The sequence below is a fragment of the Nicotiana tomentosiformis genome, chromosome 5, assembly GCF_000390325.3.
Source record: "Nicotiana tomentosiformis chromosome 5, ASM39032v3, whole genome shotgun sequence".
In the NCBI taxonomy this organism is placed as follows: domain Eukaryota; kingdom Viridiplantae; phylum Streptophyta; class Magnoliopsida; order Solanales; family Solanaceae; genus Nicotiana; species Nicotiana tomentosiformis.
The window spans coordinates 13,694,022-13,712,490 of record NC_090816.1 but is presented as its reverse complement, the minus strand read 5'-3'; the positions used below and the strand labels follow the sequence as shown (position 1 = coordinate 13,712,490).

The window sequence follows — 18,469 nt, the reverse complement described above, 5'->3', positions numbered from 1 at the left end:
TCGAAACACACTATGCGGTCGCATATGCGACCGCATAACGCTTCTGCGGCTCGCAAAATGGCCGCGAAATGTGGCCTCCGGAACTGGGCAAGGTTGCCTCTGTATACGGTCATTATGTGGTCCGCAGACCTATTCTGCGGTCGCATAATGCACCACATAACCGATATGCGGCCGCATAATATGCCGCGAATTTTCCTCCATACTTGCCCCTCTCCTGATCCACTTTGCGACCATTATGTGGTCCGCAGAGTGATTGTACGACCGCATAGTGGTCGCATAAATGACCCTTTTTCCGGCAACATTTTTCCTTTACACATCAGTGTATTTCTATAATCATTGTACTAATTGATCTACCTCGGCACCACAAAAACTTAATTTCCTTAGCAAAATTTCTCCGGGGTCATTACACATGAGTCAATGTCTGGTCAACTATTTCAACTTAAGCTTCCAACATGAAAATTCATTCTTCCAAGTTAACTCTGAAATACCTTAAAACCAAAACCGAAAATTCACACAAGTCATAATACCTCGTAGGAAGTTATTCAAGACTTCAAATAGTTAAAAGGAGCGTAAATGCTCAAAACGACTGATCGGGTCGTTACAAATAGCACTTGGGAGTTAACAACTCTTCCCAAGGGTCATCCAGTAATCGGAGTGAAATGGGTATATAAGGCAAAGAATAATGTTAATGGAAAGATGAAGAGACACAAGGCAAGACTTGTGGCTAAAGGCTACAAGCAAAGGCAATGTGTTTCCAATAAGGAAGTCGAGCTCAAATATGTGAAGTCTCATGATCAAGTTGTAAATATCTTCACAAAACCTTTCAAGTTTGATGATTTTCAGAGATAGAGATCAAGACTTGAAATGAAAAAGAAAAATTAAGGGAGAGATTTGTGTGACCCATATAAATAAAAGAAGTAAAAGAAAAAAAGAAAAAAGACACCAAGTTGCAATAACAACAAAAAAAAGAAATAGCAAAACCAAATTGCAACAAGTTTTGGACGGTGTAACAGGTTATGAAAATCTGCAATATGCAATTGTAAATCCAATCCTTTGATTGGTTGGAGGAACGGTTCCTCACTGCTATAAAAGGATGCTTCAGCTCTTCATTTCAAATACACCAACATCAAAGGGAGCGCAATAAAGCGTAGAAAGAGTAATCCACATATTGTAGTATGTGAGATAAATAGAGAGTATGAGTAATATTGTAGTGTGGTATTTAAAATAAAGAGTATTATTTCTTTTGAAGTTGTAGTAATTTCTTGACACTACCAAGTTGTAATATTATAGTGGTATTATATTGTTGCGCTCGAATATTGTATTTTACCCTGTTAAAAAATTTGATGTTGTTGTTACTTTCTTGTGGTATTGTTATTTATCATGCTTATTATTCATGGGCTAGGATATTGTTTTTTCCCTAACACAAAGTACACTATTGGCTTTGGGGAATTGGGTTAACAAGGTCGTAGATTCATTTACCACTTTGAGTTAAAAAGCATACTTTTATTATAAGTACATCAAGAAACAAAATATATTTGTGATAAATTCACTACTATATATATGATTTCACTACTATAAGACGATGATCTAGACTTACTAGCTAGCTAGTAATTAATTGATCTCTATATCCAAATAGCATTAGCCCTTAGAAGCAATTGTTTGAGCTTGCCTCTAACATTAAGACTCATAATCTCATTAGAACCACCAACAAAATCCTTGCCAATGAACACGGCTGGCACACTTAGTTGACACCCTAATTCAACCAATGCATTCTCCATTTGCCTCCCAGTTGGAAGTTTATCGAGCTCATAAACTGTAGGATTTGCTCCGAAACCTCGGATTAGGGTTTCGATACTGTGAGACATGCAACAAGTGCTTTTGCTGAAAATCACTACTGGACTTTCTGCTCCCAACTTCATCACCATATCCATGTTATTTTAGATCTCAAAAGAATTTTTTCTTTTTTTCTTTTTTTGTGAATAAGTGTAACTGAAAGTAATTGAAGAAATTTGTGAAGGCTAGTAGAGAGAAAAAGCTGCCTGTATTGAGTTTAATTGGAGGCTTTAATTGTTATGATAAACATGAAGTTGTAGAAAGGGTATATATAAGGCTTAAAGTGGTGCATGGGATCAAAACGAACAGAAAAAGAGATTACAGAATTTTCCAAAAGGGACAAGTCGGTGGATATGCAAATTATTCCTTGATCATTTGATTGACAAAGGGTTCACTTGTCTTTCTTTAGGAAATGCTATATAGTTGCATAAAGTTGATTATATTCCTAAATAAATGAGGAGATATTTCCATTGAAATATTGTTCGACTTATAGGACAGTATAAGGTGCAAATATAACTAAATGTTTTTTTAATCTCTCAAATGGTTGTAGTTATTACTTATTTCTCATTTGCTTGTAAAATAACTGGTTTGTTAAGGTTCTGTCTTATTTATCATTTGCAATATAATTATATTCTTGTGTTAATAAACACTTGATGTTTGTTGTGATTACAGTATATACCTATGAGTTCAACATTAAAATTTATAATGTTAGACACAATTCAACGTAAATAGGCTATATATACTGATTGAAAGAAAGATCATTAATCTTTCTTACTTAACCTAGTCATAAAATCAAATTGGGTGTAGATAACATTTTCAAACTCAATTTTTCAATATTCCACGTTTCTAATTCTTTTTTCGAGGGATTACGTTAGAAAAAGAAATATATATAGCTACATGCATCATTACAGAACGGGACGAATAGGCGGGGTACGACAAAACTCGCGGTGACATATGTTGAGGTTTTTGTTATTTAAGATGAAATAGTCTTAAAATGAGGGTGAATGGGAAATGGAGGGGAAAATAAAATTTTTGAGTAAAATTTTAAGTTTCCCCCTCTTGATAATGAGACATTGTCCCATATTGGAAGAGGAAAAGATTTTTGGTGGGTATATATATAATTGCTCTTCTTGTGGCTCTTAAAGAGTTAAGAAGAAAGCAAGCCTCGCGCCGTCGTCGTCGCTCGCTCTGCTCGGCTTCGGCTTCGGTCAAATGATTGATTGATTAATTTTTTGGACCAAATTTATTTGTTAATAGTAAATATTAACGTAAGATTATCCGCATTTGTAACGGATATATTCCAATCCGTGTATTGACCACCAGCTGCAATAGCAGCAGCTGTTGAAGAAAGATACACCAAACTGAAAACGCTCAACTTTGGCTATACATTGCACTCTTTCCTCTCAGCATTTTCATATGATTTTCTGAGTTTCTACTCCTTTGTTCTGCATTGTTTTAACTTCAAACAAAGCAACTGTAAGTGTGATATGCTACTGAACTTTGTGTTCGCTGAAACACTGGGGTTTGAAATACCGCTACACCAGTGTGTGATTCGTTCTATCCTGGGAGAAAATAATCCATAACCTTGGGTACTAGGAGGGGATTAAATTCCTTAAGGAAACACTGTGAATTCAGTGGGCTCGAATTAATTACTATTTCATTACGATAACTTATATTTCCCAGAATTATTATTTACAAATACAGCAATATTGGCGGGACTAACAATCTTAAGGAATTTAATATTTATTTCTGTATTTGTGTTATTATTATTATTCTACAAACTAAAACCTTTGTGGTTTTGTGTACTCCCGTTTTGGAGAGTAAAGCCTTCGTGGCATTTTGTTGGAGATTAAAATCTACGTGATTTTTACTCCAGTTTGAAAACGTTTATTAAATGTTTATTTGTGTCATTCTTTTACAGAAAAAATGACGACTGAAAGCGAAAACCAAGTTGTTCCGACGGTGACTGCCAACATATCGACAAGCCGAACACCGGCGTTGGCACCGGCAGAAAAACCCGGAAAATTTTTCGCGATTGATTTCAAGCGCTGGCAGCAGAAGATGTTCTTCTACTTAACTACGTTATGTCTACAGAAGTTCATCAAGGAAGATGTTCCTGATCTGCCAGATAAAACTCCAGAGAATGAACGCTTTGTAGTGATTGAAGCGTGGAAGCATTCTGATTTTTTATACAAGAATTATATTCTTAGCGGATTGGATGATAATCTGTATAATGTATACAGTGGCGTGGAGACGTCAAAAGAATTGTGGAATGCACTTGAAAAGAAATATAAAACTGAAGATGCCGGGATGAAGAAATTCGTTGCCGCAAAATTTTTGGACTACAAAATGGTAGATAGCAAGTCTGTTATTACCCAAGTCCAGGAATTTCAAGTGATTATTCATGATCTACTTGCTGAAGGTCTTGTCATCAATGAAGCATTCCAAGTAGCAGTAATGATTGAGAAGTTGCCTCCGTTGTGGAAGGACTTCAAAAATTATTTGAAACACAAACGAAAGGAAATGTCCCTTGAAGATCTCATTGTTCGGTTGAGAATCGAAGAGGACAATAAAGCTGCTAAAAAGAGAGGCCGTGAAAATTCAACAATAATGGGAGAAAATATTGTTGAAGATAACAAAAAGAGGAAGAAGGCTTCTGTTCCGAAATACAACCCAAGCAAGAAGCGGTTCAGTAGAAATTGCTACAACTGTAGAAATATCAGACACAAATCTACGGAGTGTCGTGCTCCGAAGAAAGACAAGAAAAGGGGTCAAGCAGACATGGTAGTAAAGCATGATGATGTTGATAACTTGTGTACCATGCTTTCTGAATATAACTTGGTGGGAAATCCTAAACAGTGGTGGTTTGATTCTGCAGCCACTCGCCATGTTTGTGCAGTTAGAGAAGCTTTTGCTACTTATGCTCCTGCTGGACCCGGAGAGACAATTTATATGGGAAATGATTCAACAACAAAAGTTGAAGGATATGAAAAGATATTTCTGAAAATGACTTCTGGCAAGGTCATGACTTTGAACAATGTCCTTCATGTTCCCGAAATGAGAAAGAATTTAGTCTCTACTGGACTTCTTATTAAGCACGGTTTTAAGTGCGTTTTTGTGTCCGACAAGGTTGTCATAAGTAAGAATGAAATATTTGTAGGAAAAGGTTACCTCACCGAGGGCCTTTTCAATCTAAATGTAATGGTTGTGGAAAACAATAATAATATTTCAGCTTCTTCTTACTTACTTGAGTCAAATGATTTATGGCATGTACGTTTGGGTAATGTCAATTATAAAACCTTGCAGAAAATGATTAACTTGGAAGTACTGAAGTTTGAATGCGAAAAATCAAAATGTCAAACATGTGCGAAATCTAAGTATGTTAAACATCCTTATAAGTCAGTTAAAAGGAATTCAAATCCTTTAGACTTAATTCACACAGATATTTGTGACATGAAGTCAATACCATCTCGCGGTGGAAAGAAGTATTTCATAATTTTTATTGAAGATGGTACTCGATATTGCTATGTTTACTTACTGAATAGTAAAGATGAAGCAATAGACGCATTCAGGCAATACAAAAATGAAGTTGAAACGCCACTTAACAAGAAAGTAAAAATGATAAGAAGTGATAGAGGTGGTGAATATGAATCTTCTTTTGAAGAAATATGTTTAGAATATGGAATTATTCATCAAACAACAGCCCCTTACACGCCCCAATCTAATGGGATTGCGGAAAGAAAGAATCGCACATTAAAGGAGATGATGAACGCGTTGTTGATAAGTTCTGGTTTGCCACAGAACTTGTGGGGAGAAGCCATTCTTACGGCTAATCGAATATTAAATCGAGTGCCCCATAGCAAAACACAATCCGTTCCATATGAAAAATGGAAAGGAAGGAAGCCCAACTTGAATTATTTTAAAGTGTGGGGGTGTTTGGCAAAAGTGCAAGTTCCTAAACCCAAAAGGGTAAAGATAGGACCGAAAACCGTTGATTGTGTTTTCATAGGATATGCGACGAATAGTAAAGCATATCGATTTCTGATTCATAAATCAGAAAATCCCGACATTCATAATAATACAGTTATAGAATCAGATAATGCTGAGTTTTTTGAAAAGATATATCCATATAAAAAGGAATGTGAGTCGTTTGGTGAAGGATCTAAACGACCTCGGAAAGAAACAAAAGAAAGTACATGTAATCAGGAGGATCCAAGACGTAGTAAACGTCAAAGAACGTCTACTTCATTTGGACCAGATTTTGTGACTTTCTTATTGGAGAATGAGCCTCAAACATTTAAAGAAGCTATGATTTCTTCGGAATCATTGTTTTAGAAAGAGGCAGTCAATAGTGAAATAGAATCCATATTGAACAACCATACATGGGAATTGGTTGATCTTCCTCCTGGAAATAAACCTTTGGGTTCTAAATGGATTTTTAAGAGAAAAATCAAAGATGATGGCACTATTGATAAATTCAAGGCAAGACTCGTAGTCAAAGGGTATAGACAACGAGAAGGTCTAGACTACTTTGATACATACTCTCCAGTTACAAGAATTACGTCCATACGGATGTTAGTAGCATTAGCTGCAGTGTATGGTCTTGAAATTCATCAAATGGATGTTAAGACGGCCTTCTTAAATGGAGAGTTGGAGGAAGAAATTTATATGGAACAACCTGAAGGGTTTGTGGTTCCAGGTAAAGAAAAGAAGGTATGTAGACTTGTTAAGTCTCTTTACGGACTAAAACAAGCACCCAAATAATGGCATGCGAAATTTGACCAAACAATGTTGTCAAATGATTTTAAGATAAATGAATGTGGTAAATGTGTGTACATTAAAAATGTTCCAAATCACATAGTCATTGTTTGCCTATATATGGATGATATGCTGATAATGAGTAATGACATTGCCAACATAAATGCTACTAAGCGTATGCTCAATAGCAAGTTTGATATGAAAGACTTGGGAGTTGCTGATTTAATTATGGGAATTAAGATCCATAAGACTCCTCAAGGTCTGGCATTGTCACAATCTCATTATATTAAGACAGTACTTGAAAAATTCAAGCACTTGGGCTTTAAAGTTGCAAAGACTCCAATTGACGTGAATCTTGCATTAGCAAAGAATAAAGGCCAAAGCATATCACAATTGGATTATGCTCGTGTGTTGGGATGCTTAATGTATATCATGAATTGTACACGACCAGATATAGCTTGTGCTATAAGTAAACTGAGTCGATATACGAGCAATCCAGGCCAATCTCATTGGATGGCAATGAAACGAGTTTTGGGATATTTAGAACATACCCAGAACTTTGAATTGCACTACAGTAAATTCCCTGCGGTGATTGAGGGATACTATGATGCAAATTGGATTACCGGTTCAACTGATTCTAAGTCCACGAATGGATATGTATTCACTATTGGCGGAGGAGCGGTATCTTGGAAGTCGTCCAAACAAACATGTATTGCCCGCTCTACAATGGAGGCTGAATTCATAGCCTTAGATAAAGCCGGTGAAGAAGCTGAATGGCTCCAGAATTTCTTGGAAGACATTCCATTTTGGCCCAAACCGTTGGCACCAATATGCATACATTGTGATAGTCAAGCGGCAATTGAAAGGGCTGGGAGCGTCATGTATAACGGTAAATCTCGTCATATACGACGAAGACATAAAACCGTTAGGCAATTACTCTCTAGAGGAATTATCACGATTGACTATGTAAAGTCAAGTGATAATGTGTCGGATCCATTTACAAAAGGCCTAACTAGAGAGGTAGTTGAGAAATCATCAAGGGAATGGGGCTATGGCCGAGAACAAGTCATTGTGGCGGTAACTCTACCTAGAAGACTGGAGATCCCAAGATCTAGGTTCAAGGAGATCAAACAAAGTCATTAATGACGGTTCAACATTATCAAATAAAATTTAAGTCCGTTCTCGTGATGAGACAATGTTCAGTACCAAGGATAAAGCATTAAGACTTTTTAATGATTTCTAAATTTGATACGGGGTATATCAAATAGTGTATCTACAGGATGACACGTTTAGAAATCACCTATGTAAGTGTGAAGTGTTAGCCGCTTCAAGGAGAACTTTGTAAGGCCAGTTCTCTACGCACTTATGAAACCAGGCGGTGTTCATGGCTGAAACGAACACAACAATGAGAACCAAAGACGGTTAAGGGTTGATTGTGTGACTTATGGTTGTCTAGGTATACACCAAAGATCGACGGTTCAAAGATATCAAATCTACCGATTGACCGAGTATATCCGACATAAGTTCACTACGGAAAGTTCAAAGGGAAACCTACTTATCCAGATGCGATTAATCTTTGCTTGTAAATTACACAGTTTTTCCATGCATACTTTCGTGATATAGCCATTCCCCCATTCATGTGGGGGATTGTTGAGGTTTTTGTTATTTAAGATGAAATAGTCTTAAAATGAGGGTGAATGAAAAATGGAGGGAAAAATAAAATTTTTAAGTAAAATTTTAAGTTTCTCCCTCTTAACAATGAGACATTGTCCCATATTGGAAGAGGAAAAGATTTTTGGTGGGTATATATATAATTGCTCTTCTTGTAGCTGTTAAAGAGTTAAGAAGAAAGCAAACCTCGCGCCGTCGCCGTCGTCGCTCGCTCTACTCGGCTCGGCTTGGCTCGGCTCGGCTCGGCTCGGCTTCGGCTTCGGCTTCGGCTTCGGATTCGGATTCGGATTCGGTCAAATGATCGATTGATTGCTTCAAAGCTGACTGCTATAAATATGTGCAGCAGCTGTTGAAGAAAGATACACCAAACTGAAAACGCTCAACTTTGGCTATACATTGCACTCCTTCCTCTCAGCATTTCCATACGATTTTCTGAGTTTCTACTCCTTTGTTCTGCATTGTTTTAACTTCAAACAAAGCAACTGTAAGTGTGATTTGCTACCGAACTTTGTGTTCGCTGAAACACTGGGGTTTGAAGTACCGCTACACCAGTGTGTGATTCGTTCTATCCTGGGAGGAAATAATCCATAACCTTGGGTACTAGGAGGGGATTAAATTCCTTAAGGAAACACTGTGAATTCAGTGGGTTCGAATTAATTACTATTTCATTACGATAACTTATATTTCCCAAAATTATTATTTACAAATACAACAATATTGACGGGACTAACAACATATGGTTGTACTGGTCAGCTTTGGGCTGGAGATTGACGACTGAGCGTGTTTTGGCAGCTTGTGCCGAGTACTCTCTGACGAATTCGTTGTATTATTGCCTCCTATTCTTAAGGGAGTAATTGGGATTAAACCGCATGGCGAAAAAAACATGTGTCGTTGAGAGTACTTTTTTATTTAAGCATACACTATCACGTAGTTAATCTAACAAAAGAAGTTCCTAATTTATCCTTTTCAATTGTTTTTTAATGTAAAAACCGGAGGAACTACAAAATAAAAAAAAAAGTATTATGCATCTCAATCCCATAAAACATATTGGCATCTTCATTTAATTTTGAAAATTGTTGTTGCTTGAAGTACATAATATTTTCCGTACCAAAAAAAGAAGAAAGTACTAAAGAGAAATCTAGATAACTCTCACATTTTCGTTTACAAATTGACTTAGCTAACTTTAACGAGATTGGAATAAATTCTTTATAAATATTCCAAATAGTAAGAGAAAATGGCCTAAAGGCTCAAGCAAGACGAAAAATGGTCGGTTTGTTACTGCGAAAGGCCATATAACATCTCAATCTTTTTCTTCTATATAGAAGAGGTAAGATCATATATAGAATTAGTTACTTCGATTGAACTCTGCAAATACTCATTCATTAACTTAATTAATACTCTAAAAACTCCTCTCTCTTTTTAAATAATTTGTTTAATCACTAGCATCCACAGAGCCAATTTAAATATAAATCTATTCTAGTTTAATAATTCTTGAATTTAGGATATCAATAAATGCAGTATATGAAATCAATACAAGTAAACCGGAAATGCATGCTCGGCTCAAGCTCGGTTAAGTAATACTTCCTTCATTTCAATTTGTTGAACTTTTGCAGAGTACGAAGGTCAAAGTCGACTAATTTTTGTGAGAATACATACATAGATTCTTTAAACTATTGAAATAAAATTTACAAAATTAGAATATTCATAAAAGTACTATAAGTCACGATAGTTAAAAAATTAAAATATTTAAAAACTATTTGTGAAAACATGATCAAATACTGCAAAAATCTTAATGAAACTTGGTTAAATTCGACTCTGACTTGACTTACTCGGCATCGCGATATGATTCAAAAATATCAGTCCTTTTCTAGTATAATCTGATGCTTCTTGATAAGAGGCATCTTCCTCATTTACATTTTATAGTACTCAAACGCGATCGATTTCTAGCGTCTGAGGCATTTATTTATGCTTCCTAAAATTCTCTGTCCCACTCTCTAGCAAAAGAGAAAAGAACAAAAATCAAAAAGCAAAAGGATAACAAAAAAGATCCAAAAACTGGGTAAATTTCACAAATGGTCATATAACTATGACTTTTTTTCACTAAAGTCATATACTTTTTGTTTTCTCACACAAAAATCATAACTATGACTTTTTTCCACTAAAGTCATATAATTATGTTTTCTCACACAAAAATCATAAAATTTTACTAACTCACACAAAAATCATAGTGGTTGGAAAATATAATTTTTCAGTAGTATTTTCTTATTTTGTGGTTATTTATTTCTTATTTTCAGTCTAATAAATAATAATCTAATTAAAATTGGGATGAACCAACCCGACCTGACCCACCTTACCCAATACTCATATATAAAAATTAAAGTAATACTAAAAATAAATAGTAAATCCTTCAAAACATGATACTTCTATCTTTTATTTTTCTTTTCAAAATTTTTATTCAAATCGATAACATTTTTATTTCAAGTGCTCTCAAATTATACCTGTTATTTCCTTATTTTTTTTTTGTCAGAATCTCATGCATTCCGAAATAAGTTTCTTATGGAGGGAAGAATTCATTTTTAGTATTATTTTAACTTACGTATATGGGTATTGGGTCACGCTGGATTGGATCATTTCTATATTAAGAGAAAAATATAAAATTAATCGATCGGCCGAAATTAATTGCATTTGCTAGCCAGAATATACGTAGAATGTGTATATTATATGTCCCCCAAAAACTCGTATATGCGAACTAAAATTAATAAGTTAGCCAGCAAATTTGTCTTTATGCCCAAGGCTGGCAGCTTCTAGATGAGTTTACCTTCATTTATTTTTGCTTAATTATCCTGAATTTGGTATATATTGGTTCAACTAATTTGGATTAGCGGTGTGTATGTGAATATATATGGAGATACTTAAAGCATACACTTAAATCATACTAGGAGAAATATGGATGATTTGGAATGAAATTATTCGGATAAGGTGGGAGTAGCCCCCATGATTGACAAAACGAGGAAAGCGAGGCTAAGATGGTTCGGTCATGTTAAAACGAGATGCACAAATGCTCCAATGAGGATGTGTGAGAGGTTGGCGATTATGGGTCTAAGGAGAGGTAGGGGAAGGCCGAAGAAGTACCGGGGAGACGAAATTAGAGTACAGGACATGGCATATATTCAGCTTACCGAGGACATAGATCTAAATGGAAGAATCTGGAGGTCGGGGATTAGGTTAGAATTTTAATAAGAGTCGAGTTTGGGACACTGTATCTGCAGATCATTCCATTCTCAATTTATTTTATTCTTCAATATATGTTATTCATTGTTGTTACTCTTGCTTCTGTTGTCTTATTTTTTTGTTATTGTTATTGTTCCTGTTTTCAGTAGCCTCAACATAACTTCTTCACTACTATTTTTTTTTAAAACGGTTGAAAATACTTTTCTTGAGCCAAAGTTCTTCCGAAAACAGTCTGTCTACCTCCACAATGTAGGGGTAAGGTATGAGTATATATTATTCTCACCAAATCCCACACTGCGGGAATACACTGGTATATATTATTGTTGTTGTTGTTGTAAGTAAGTCTTATTCCGATTGAACACCTATAGTAGGTCCAAAGTGTAGCAATCAAGCATATTTTGCTTACATGATTGATTGCATGAGTTGTACCATGTAGAATGCTCTTTGGTTTGATATTTCTGGTTGTAGTTTGCCCAAAATTAAACTACAACTAGTATATTTTTTAAGTGAAAACAGAGTAATTAAGAGATAGAAGGGTGTATGAACATATAGTTATGAATCGAAAATACTCTTAGGATCAGAGGAGGAGTCAGGATTTAAAACTTATGAGTTCAATATTCTAATTCTTTTAAGTTACTAGGTTTAAATTAATAATTTGTGCATAATTCAATAATTTTTTAAGACAAATACAGAGTTTGAATAAAGTTACTGGGTTTAACCAAACTCGTATTACGAAGGGCTAGCTCCGCCCCTACCTAGGACATCAATAGAGGACAATCATTCCATAGGTGCAACTCACGCTATCAACCATGCCATTGTTTGATTGGCACACTTTGGGTTTACTATAGATGTTCAATCGAAACAAGTTTTACTTTAAATGTCTAAATAAAAAATTGCGTGACAAATTTAGGTATCTACGTATATATTTGGCCTAAAGAAGAAAATTACTTTAGAATTTTTTTCATTTTCAAGGCCTTACATATCCAAGATCTCAGGTAGTGGGATCCAATATATACAATGACGAAGAGAGAATTTTCAATAAAAGAATTCGAAATACAAAGAACCACGCGAAGAGCTTGTGGGTTATGTCTGTTGCGTTTTTTCTTTAAAGGGTGTGAATGGGAAATGGAAGAGGCACCTTTTGAATTGCACATTTTCATCTTACCCTTTCTTTGTCTATAAATTTAGAGGTTTGGCCTCATTTTTTAGATATGAAAAATCTGAAAACTTCTCCCCTCTTTTCTACATTGTTGCATTATTTTCAAATAAATATAAGTGTCAAGTGTGATTTGTTTCGTTTGTTGAGTTCGCTGAAGTTCTGTGATTTGTAGTGGCGCTATCACAGAATAGTTATTCCGTTCTATCCTGGGAGGAATTAATCCATAACCTTGGGTAACAGTGAGGGGATTAAATTCCTTAAGGACACACTGTGAATTCAGTGGGCTCGGAATTATTTTATAATTTGTTTATTGAACTAACGTTTGTTTGCTTATCTGATTTTCTGATTTCGAACACAGTATTGATAACAATGTCAAGATAATTCAATATCTACTATATGTATGAAGTAATTCAGACCTTGTATATTCAGTGTGATTTTCCAAGGAAGGTTCAGGTTTGAATGAAACCCGTTCCGCCCTTATACCATATTTCTTGATGGTGTCAAAATTTGCTGTTACTATTTTTAGATTGGAAATAGAAACAATATAAGTTATTCGATAATTTAAATCGAATATCAAGATTTGGTATAAATATCAGCTGCTTTACTCCTCAAATTAAAACACATAAATATGTTACTCATATCTAACTGCTCAAAGATTATTTGATCTCTTCCTCGATATATTCCCCAAATCTTATACTGGCGACTTGTCTCAATCTGCTATCTTGGTAGTTGGCTTGTTCATTAGAGAAAAAAAATACCCTTTTAATCTAAAGCAAAATGTAATTAGTTCAAAAAAAAACAATAATTTTAAGGTAAAAGTCCAAATTTAACCCTAACCTATAAAATATGGTCCCCATTCGCCATCATTAATAAATGAGGTCGGATATATACTTACTGTTAAGTTGAATGGCCAAAGATTATCGTGTTATGACTTGATCTTTTATTTTTAATTAAAATAAATATTCAGTATTTACTACTGTAGTTACTACTCAATTTCATTGGGTGATGGAATAACCACCGGAAAAGAACAAAGCAAAAAAAGCATTTAAACGTCAACCACACTGCCTTTAAAGTAGCCTCATATTCGGGAGTGTCAATGCTTCGGTTCAACGTTTATTTTGTAAAATTTGTATCATATCAATTTTTCGGTTATTCTATTATATATAACTAAAATTAAATTTTTTGGTATCGGTACAATTTGGTTAATTTTCGATATTTTTTAAATATCATGTAAAAATCACTAATAAAAGTAGAATATCATAACATACATATTTTTATAGTACTTAGCAAAACTCTCTAGACAATTTACTATTTAAATGATGATGAATTAAGAAAATATGAAAGATGGACAGAGTATAGATCCATCAACTACTCTACAACAGTATAAAAGACATTAAGCAAAGACGAGTAGAAAAATATTAACTAAGTTAGGACTCATGAATAAAGTTTATAGAAGATTAAATATTCAAAAAGATAAATCTAAATTATACGAAGAGAAATATATTCAATACATTGTAGTTTGCTACTCATAACCGCTAGAATATATACTTTGTGTCTTGCTAGTGAATATGTTAGAAATAATTTAGTTTCAGTAGGAGTAGCATATTAGGTTTGGGAATTAGGATTTTGATTTTAATTACTTATTGACTTATAATAATTTTCAAAATTCCTAGGCCCAAAGAAAAACATAATTATTATTTTTAAACTTAACATATATATCTTTCACATATAAATTTATTTGATACGGTTCGGTATTTTTTCGGTTTATTTTCATAAAATAAAAAACATACCCTAATTATCGGTACGATTGTAGAGTTATATAAAAACCTACGATTTTATTAATAGAAACCTAAAAACCGGTTCGGTTCAATCGGTTTTCAAATATCCATTGACACCCGGTTAAGATTTTGATTTCATATACGACCAATTTCTGTCTCCTAAAATCAGTGTGTGAGTAATTCTAAACTTCCGATATATTTTAAAAAGTAAAAGATATGATTGAAACAACATATCAAATTGTTGAGAGTGGGATTTGAACCCACGCTCTTTCGGACCAGAACCTTAATCTGGCGCCTTAGACCAACTCGGCCATCTCAACATTGACACAATTGAAGTTGCTAAAATTTTAATCATTTAGTTCAATTCGAAGTGAACAATCTTGTTGAGAGGAAATTTTCAAGCCAGAGTATCTAATTAAAACAGTGGACAACAATAAGCCATCATCATTAATTAACACTTAATTACTATTCTTGACAAACAATTGTTGATCATTAAAATCTGAAAAACCAAGAATATTTCCTACTTTTAACAACTTCGAAACCTGGGGAATATAGATTACCTTGGTACATTATCATTACATAAAAACACAAAAATCAGTCCCATGAATTCTCAAGCTTTCACACAGCAATTGAAGTAACTGAAAATGCTTCTCCTTGTCTGTCAAAAGAAATTAAAAAAGAAAAGGTGAATGTCAAAACAAATAAAGGAGGCCACTAAGTAGAGCAAAAATGTTCCCTATCAAAAGGTTCTCTATTCTCAGGCTCGCAACCGAGACCTTTGGTTAAGGAGTGAAGGGATCCTAATGTTTTCACCGCGCCGCTCGGTCCTAATCGTCTATCTTTCAAATCAAATCCAACATTAGAGGTTTCTTGTTGTTAGGTAGAAATTAAAATCAAGATGAAATATGTTCTTTCAGATCAATGTTATGTCATTCACACAAGTGGAAGAGATTGTATCTGCAAGACAAAGCCACAGTTTCACCACAAGTTAGACACTAAGTACCTGACATACAATAGCAATTGCATGTGCATTACTAGAATTAGACCATTTCCTCAGGCAATTTTTCTGAGTAAGAGAAGTTTCTTACCCAATAAGGCAAACATCACTTTCTTAATTGCAACTTGTATATACAGATTTCATGTGATATAGTACTTATCCAATGACCACATTGCATCAACATCAATGAGAGGAAATCCACATGAGAACAGCATTTGTGCCTAATTAAAACCATTTATATATGGACCATGCTTCTTTCCCTATTGTCCACGCTAAAAATTCAAGTAATTTCCATTAATGAACAATGAACACAAATATTATTACCCTATTTGCACAGTATAATTTCAAGACGAATTGGATCCTATGCATAACATGGCTCCGCCACTGGCCCTACCAATGTATCCCTCTAGATACTTTTTGCCACTCTTCATAAATAATTGACAACTACTTGTCTTATCTATGTATTTAATGCTATAATAAATCCTTCTAAGCTAACTAAAAACCACTATTAATAACTATATCAGCAATTTAAACAAAAAACGTCACGAAATCTTACAGTTGGAGATTGGTTTTGATGGTAATTTTGATCATTGTTGTGGGCTGAGTGGCCTGTATTTGCATTAGTTGTAGTTGAGGAAATAAGCTCTTCCTCATTACCAAGACTAACTCTTGACAAATTCCTCTTGTTCTGTTGCCTATTCTCTCTTATTTTTGAGAAATCCAGTGAGTAGTCTGGCAATGCACCTTTTTGGTCCCAGTCCCCAAACTGTGGTACAGATAACCATGGTGCAGTCTTCTGTAAAATAAAGAAGATTTACGTAAATGAGTCGTAGTGGCGGATCCAACCATGGGTTTGCCGGTTTTGTAGAACCCAGTGCTTATACACACGTGCAAAAAACAAGTGTAGATCGAGTTAAATATACATTTCAAAATCCAGTCTCATAACTCACACCGTCTAAATTTCAAATTTGACACTTAAATATAGGGTCGGGTAGCGCAGTGCAAGAAGCACCCTGCGTTAACGCAAGGTTCAAGGACGGGCCACACCCCAAGGATGTGTGATGTAGGCAGCCTGGCTGATTCCACGACTTGAACCCGTGACCTATAGGTCACATGAAGATAACTTTACTGTTGCTCCAAATCTCCGCTTCTGACACTTAAACACAACGTGTAGTATTTATTCAGATACTCCTATATACTATTCTAACCTAAAAGCAAGTTATTTCATATTCTTCAGAAGGTTTAAGTCCAGTTTAGTATTCAAATTCATCACACCAAAGTTATACAGAGCATATCAAGTCACTGATTTTCATTACCTACAAATTTTCTTTAGGAATATAAACGTAGACACTCGTGTATTAACAATCATAAATTTATTAAAGAAATATTAACTAAAATATATAGGCTGGTCCAGCTGGAAGGCAACAACTGCTAAGTGGAGTACATATTTTTCCTTCCATTGAACATTGCATATTCAAAATATTTGTGCGATTAGCTTACAATTCAAAGTCTAACTTTGACTAATCATGAGCCAATATTCTACCACAAATAAAACTTAAAAAATACAATAACATAGATTTAAATGGAAGAAAAGAAAGTAGGAAATTCTGGTCATGAATTGGCACCCATAACTCCTCAGACAACTCCAGAAGAGTATGCAGGAGGGAAATGAGAACTTTGACTAATTACCCCTATTAATTATCCAAATACTTTAGATGATTAAAGTTGACCATATTGATGATTCTTGACTAAATTTGGTAAATTTGAACCACCAAGCAAATAAAAAACAACTGCTTTTTCACAGTAACACATGCAGATGATGCATAATTACTACTTCCTCCGGTCACTTTTACTTTGCACGTTTTGACTTTTCACACTCCTTAAAAAATAATAAATGAAGTACATAATTTATCATGTTACCCATATTAATTGATGCATATTTTATTGGATTTGAGAAAAAGATTTGAAATAGTAATAAATACTATGGGTAAAACAGGAAAAAATTTGTTGTCTTCTCTTGATATGTGTAAAGTACCAAGTAAAAGTGAATATCTATTTTTATTATACATGCCAAGTGAAAGTGACCGGAGGGAGTACAAGTAAATAGCCTTGAGCTTTAGTCTAGTGGTAAAAGTCAAAGAGTTATATTGACTTCTATCACATACAAAAATCTGGTATTTAAGTGACAGGAGTAAAGGGACGATCTAATTATTCGCCAAATTTGGAACCATACGCCACTAACCTCGCCAGCAGCGGACGTAACCTTTCAGTTAGAGATTCATCTGAATCCATAGTTGTCCATACGGAATATATATAAAATTTTAACAAATATTAAATTTGAACTCATAATTTTAATAATATAATTTTGAACCTAGCAGATTTCTCGAAAGAGACTTAATGATTAGCAGAACAAAAGCATCTATAAATCTATATGGGATATTCTTGTTCAAGTTGAATGTATAGATACAAGCAGAACATACACGTACAGAAACATCAAGAAAGGTACTTCAGCAAAACACAAGAGACAGTTCTAAGTTCTAACTATAAGTTCCCACCATATTCAATAAAAAAAAAGGTAGCAAGAAAAACAAGCAATAAGCATATAGTATAAGAAAAGATAGATTACCTCTTTGCGATCTTCCATTGCAAACCAGAGTTTAGAAAAAGTATTCTGAAGTTACTAATATGAAAAGGGAAAGAACTAATAAAGCAGTTAATGGTGTGGTGTAGCCTTGTAGGGAAGTTGACAGAAACAGGGGAAGGGACTTTCCTGATTGATGTGTTGTATATTGGATAGTACGTTACCAAGAAGAAAGATCGTATTATTATTATTATTATTATTTAATTTTTAATTAAAAGAAATGAAAGAGAACAAGTAGGGCCTTTGGTTACGTCTAAAAAGCAAATTGCTATTGGATTTTAAATTTGAAAACAAAAGGTCTTTACAATTTACATATTTGCAGTTTTGCCTTTTGGTCCCCTTTTTCATGCTAAATTGTAGGGTGGGCATCAGTCGGTTTGGTTCGATTTTGTAGAATTTTG

The 18,469-nt window shown here is 34.4% G+C and overlaps 2 protein-coding genes and 1 non-coding gene across 3 annotated transcripts; all 3 read right to left on the bottom strand.

Moving 5' to 3' along the window:
* Positions 1 to 1,622: 1,622 nt before the first annotated feature.
* LOC104094644 (monothiol glutaredoxin-S1-like) lies at positions 1,623 to 1,931 on the bottom strand. The gene has a single exon (XM_009600608.4). It carries the CDS (start codon positions 1,929 to 1,931, stop codon positions 1,623 to 1,625), a length of 309 nt encoding a protein of 102 aa, XP_009598903.1.
* Positions 1,932 to 14,669: 12,738 nt separating this feature from the next.
* Positions 14,670 to 14,750, bottom strand: TRNAL-AAG (transfer RNA leucine (anticodon AAG)). The gene has a single exon. It is a non-coding gene; the product is annotated as a tRNA-Leu (tRNA).
* Positions 14,751 to 14,845: 95 nt separating this feature from the next.
* Positions 14,846 to 18,219, bottom strand: LOC104094645 (uncharacterized). The gene is made up of 3 exons (XM_009600609.4): positions 18,054 to 18,219; positions 15,984 to 16,223; positions 14,846 to 15,088 (listed from the first exon to the last, which is right to left on the bottom strand). The coding sequence occupies exons 1-3, from the start codon at positions 18,069 to 18,071 to the stop codon at positions 15,041 to 15,043; spliced, it is 306 nt and encodes a 101-aa protein (XP_009598904.1). The 5' UTR covers positions 18,072 to 18,219; the 3' UTR covers positions 14,846 to 15,040.
* Between the last annotated feature and the right edge of the window lie 250 nt (positions 18,220 to 18,469).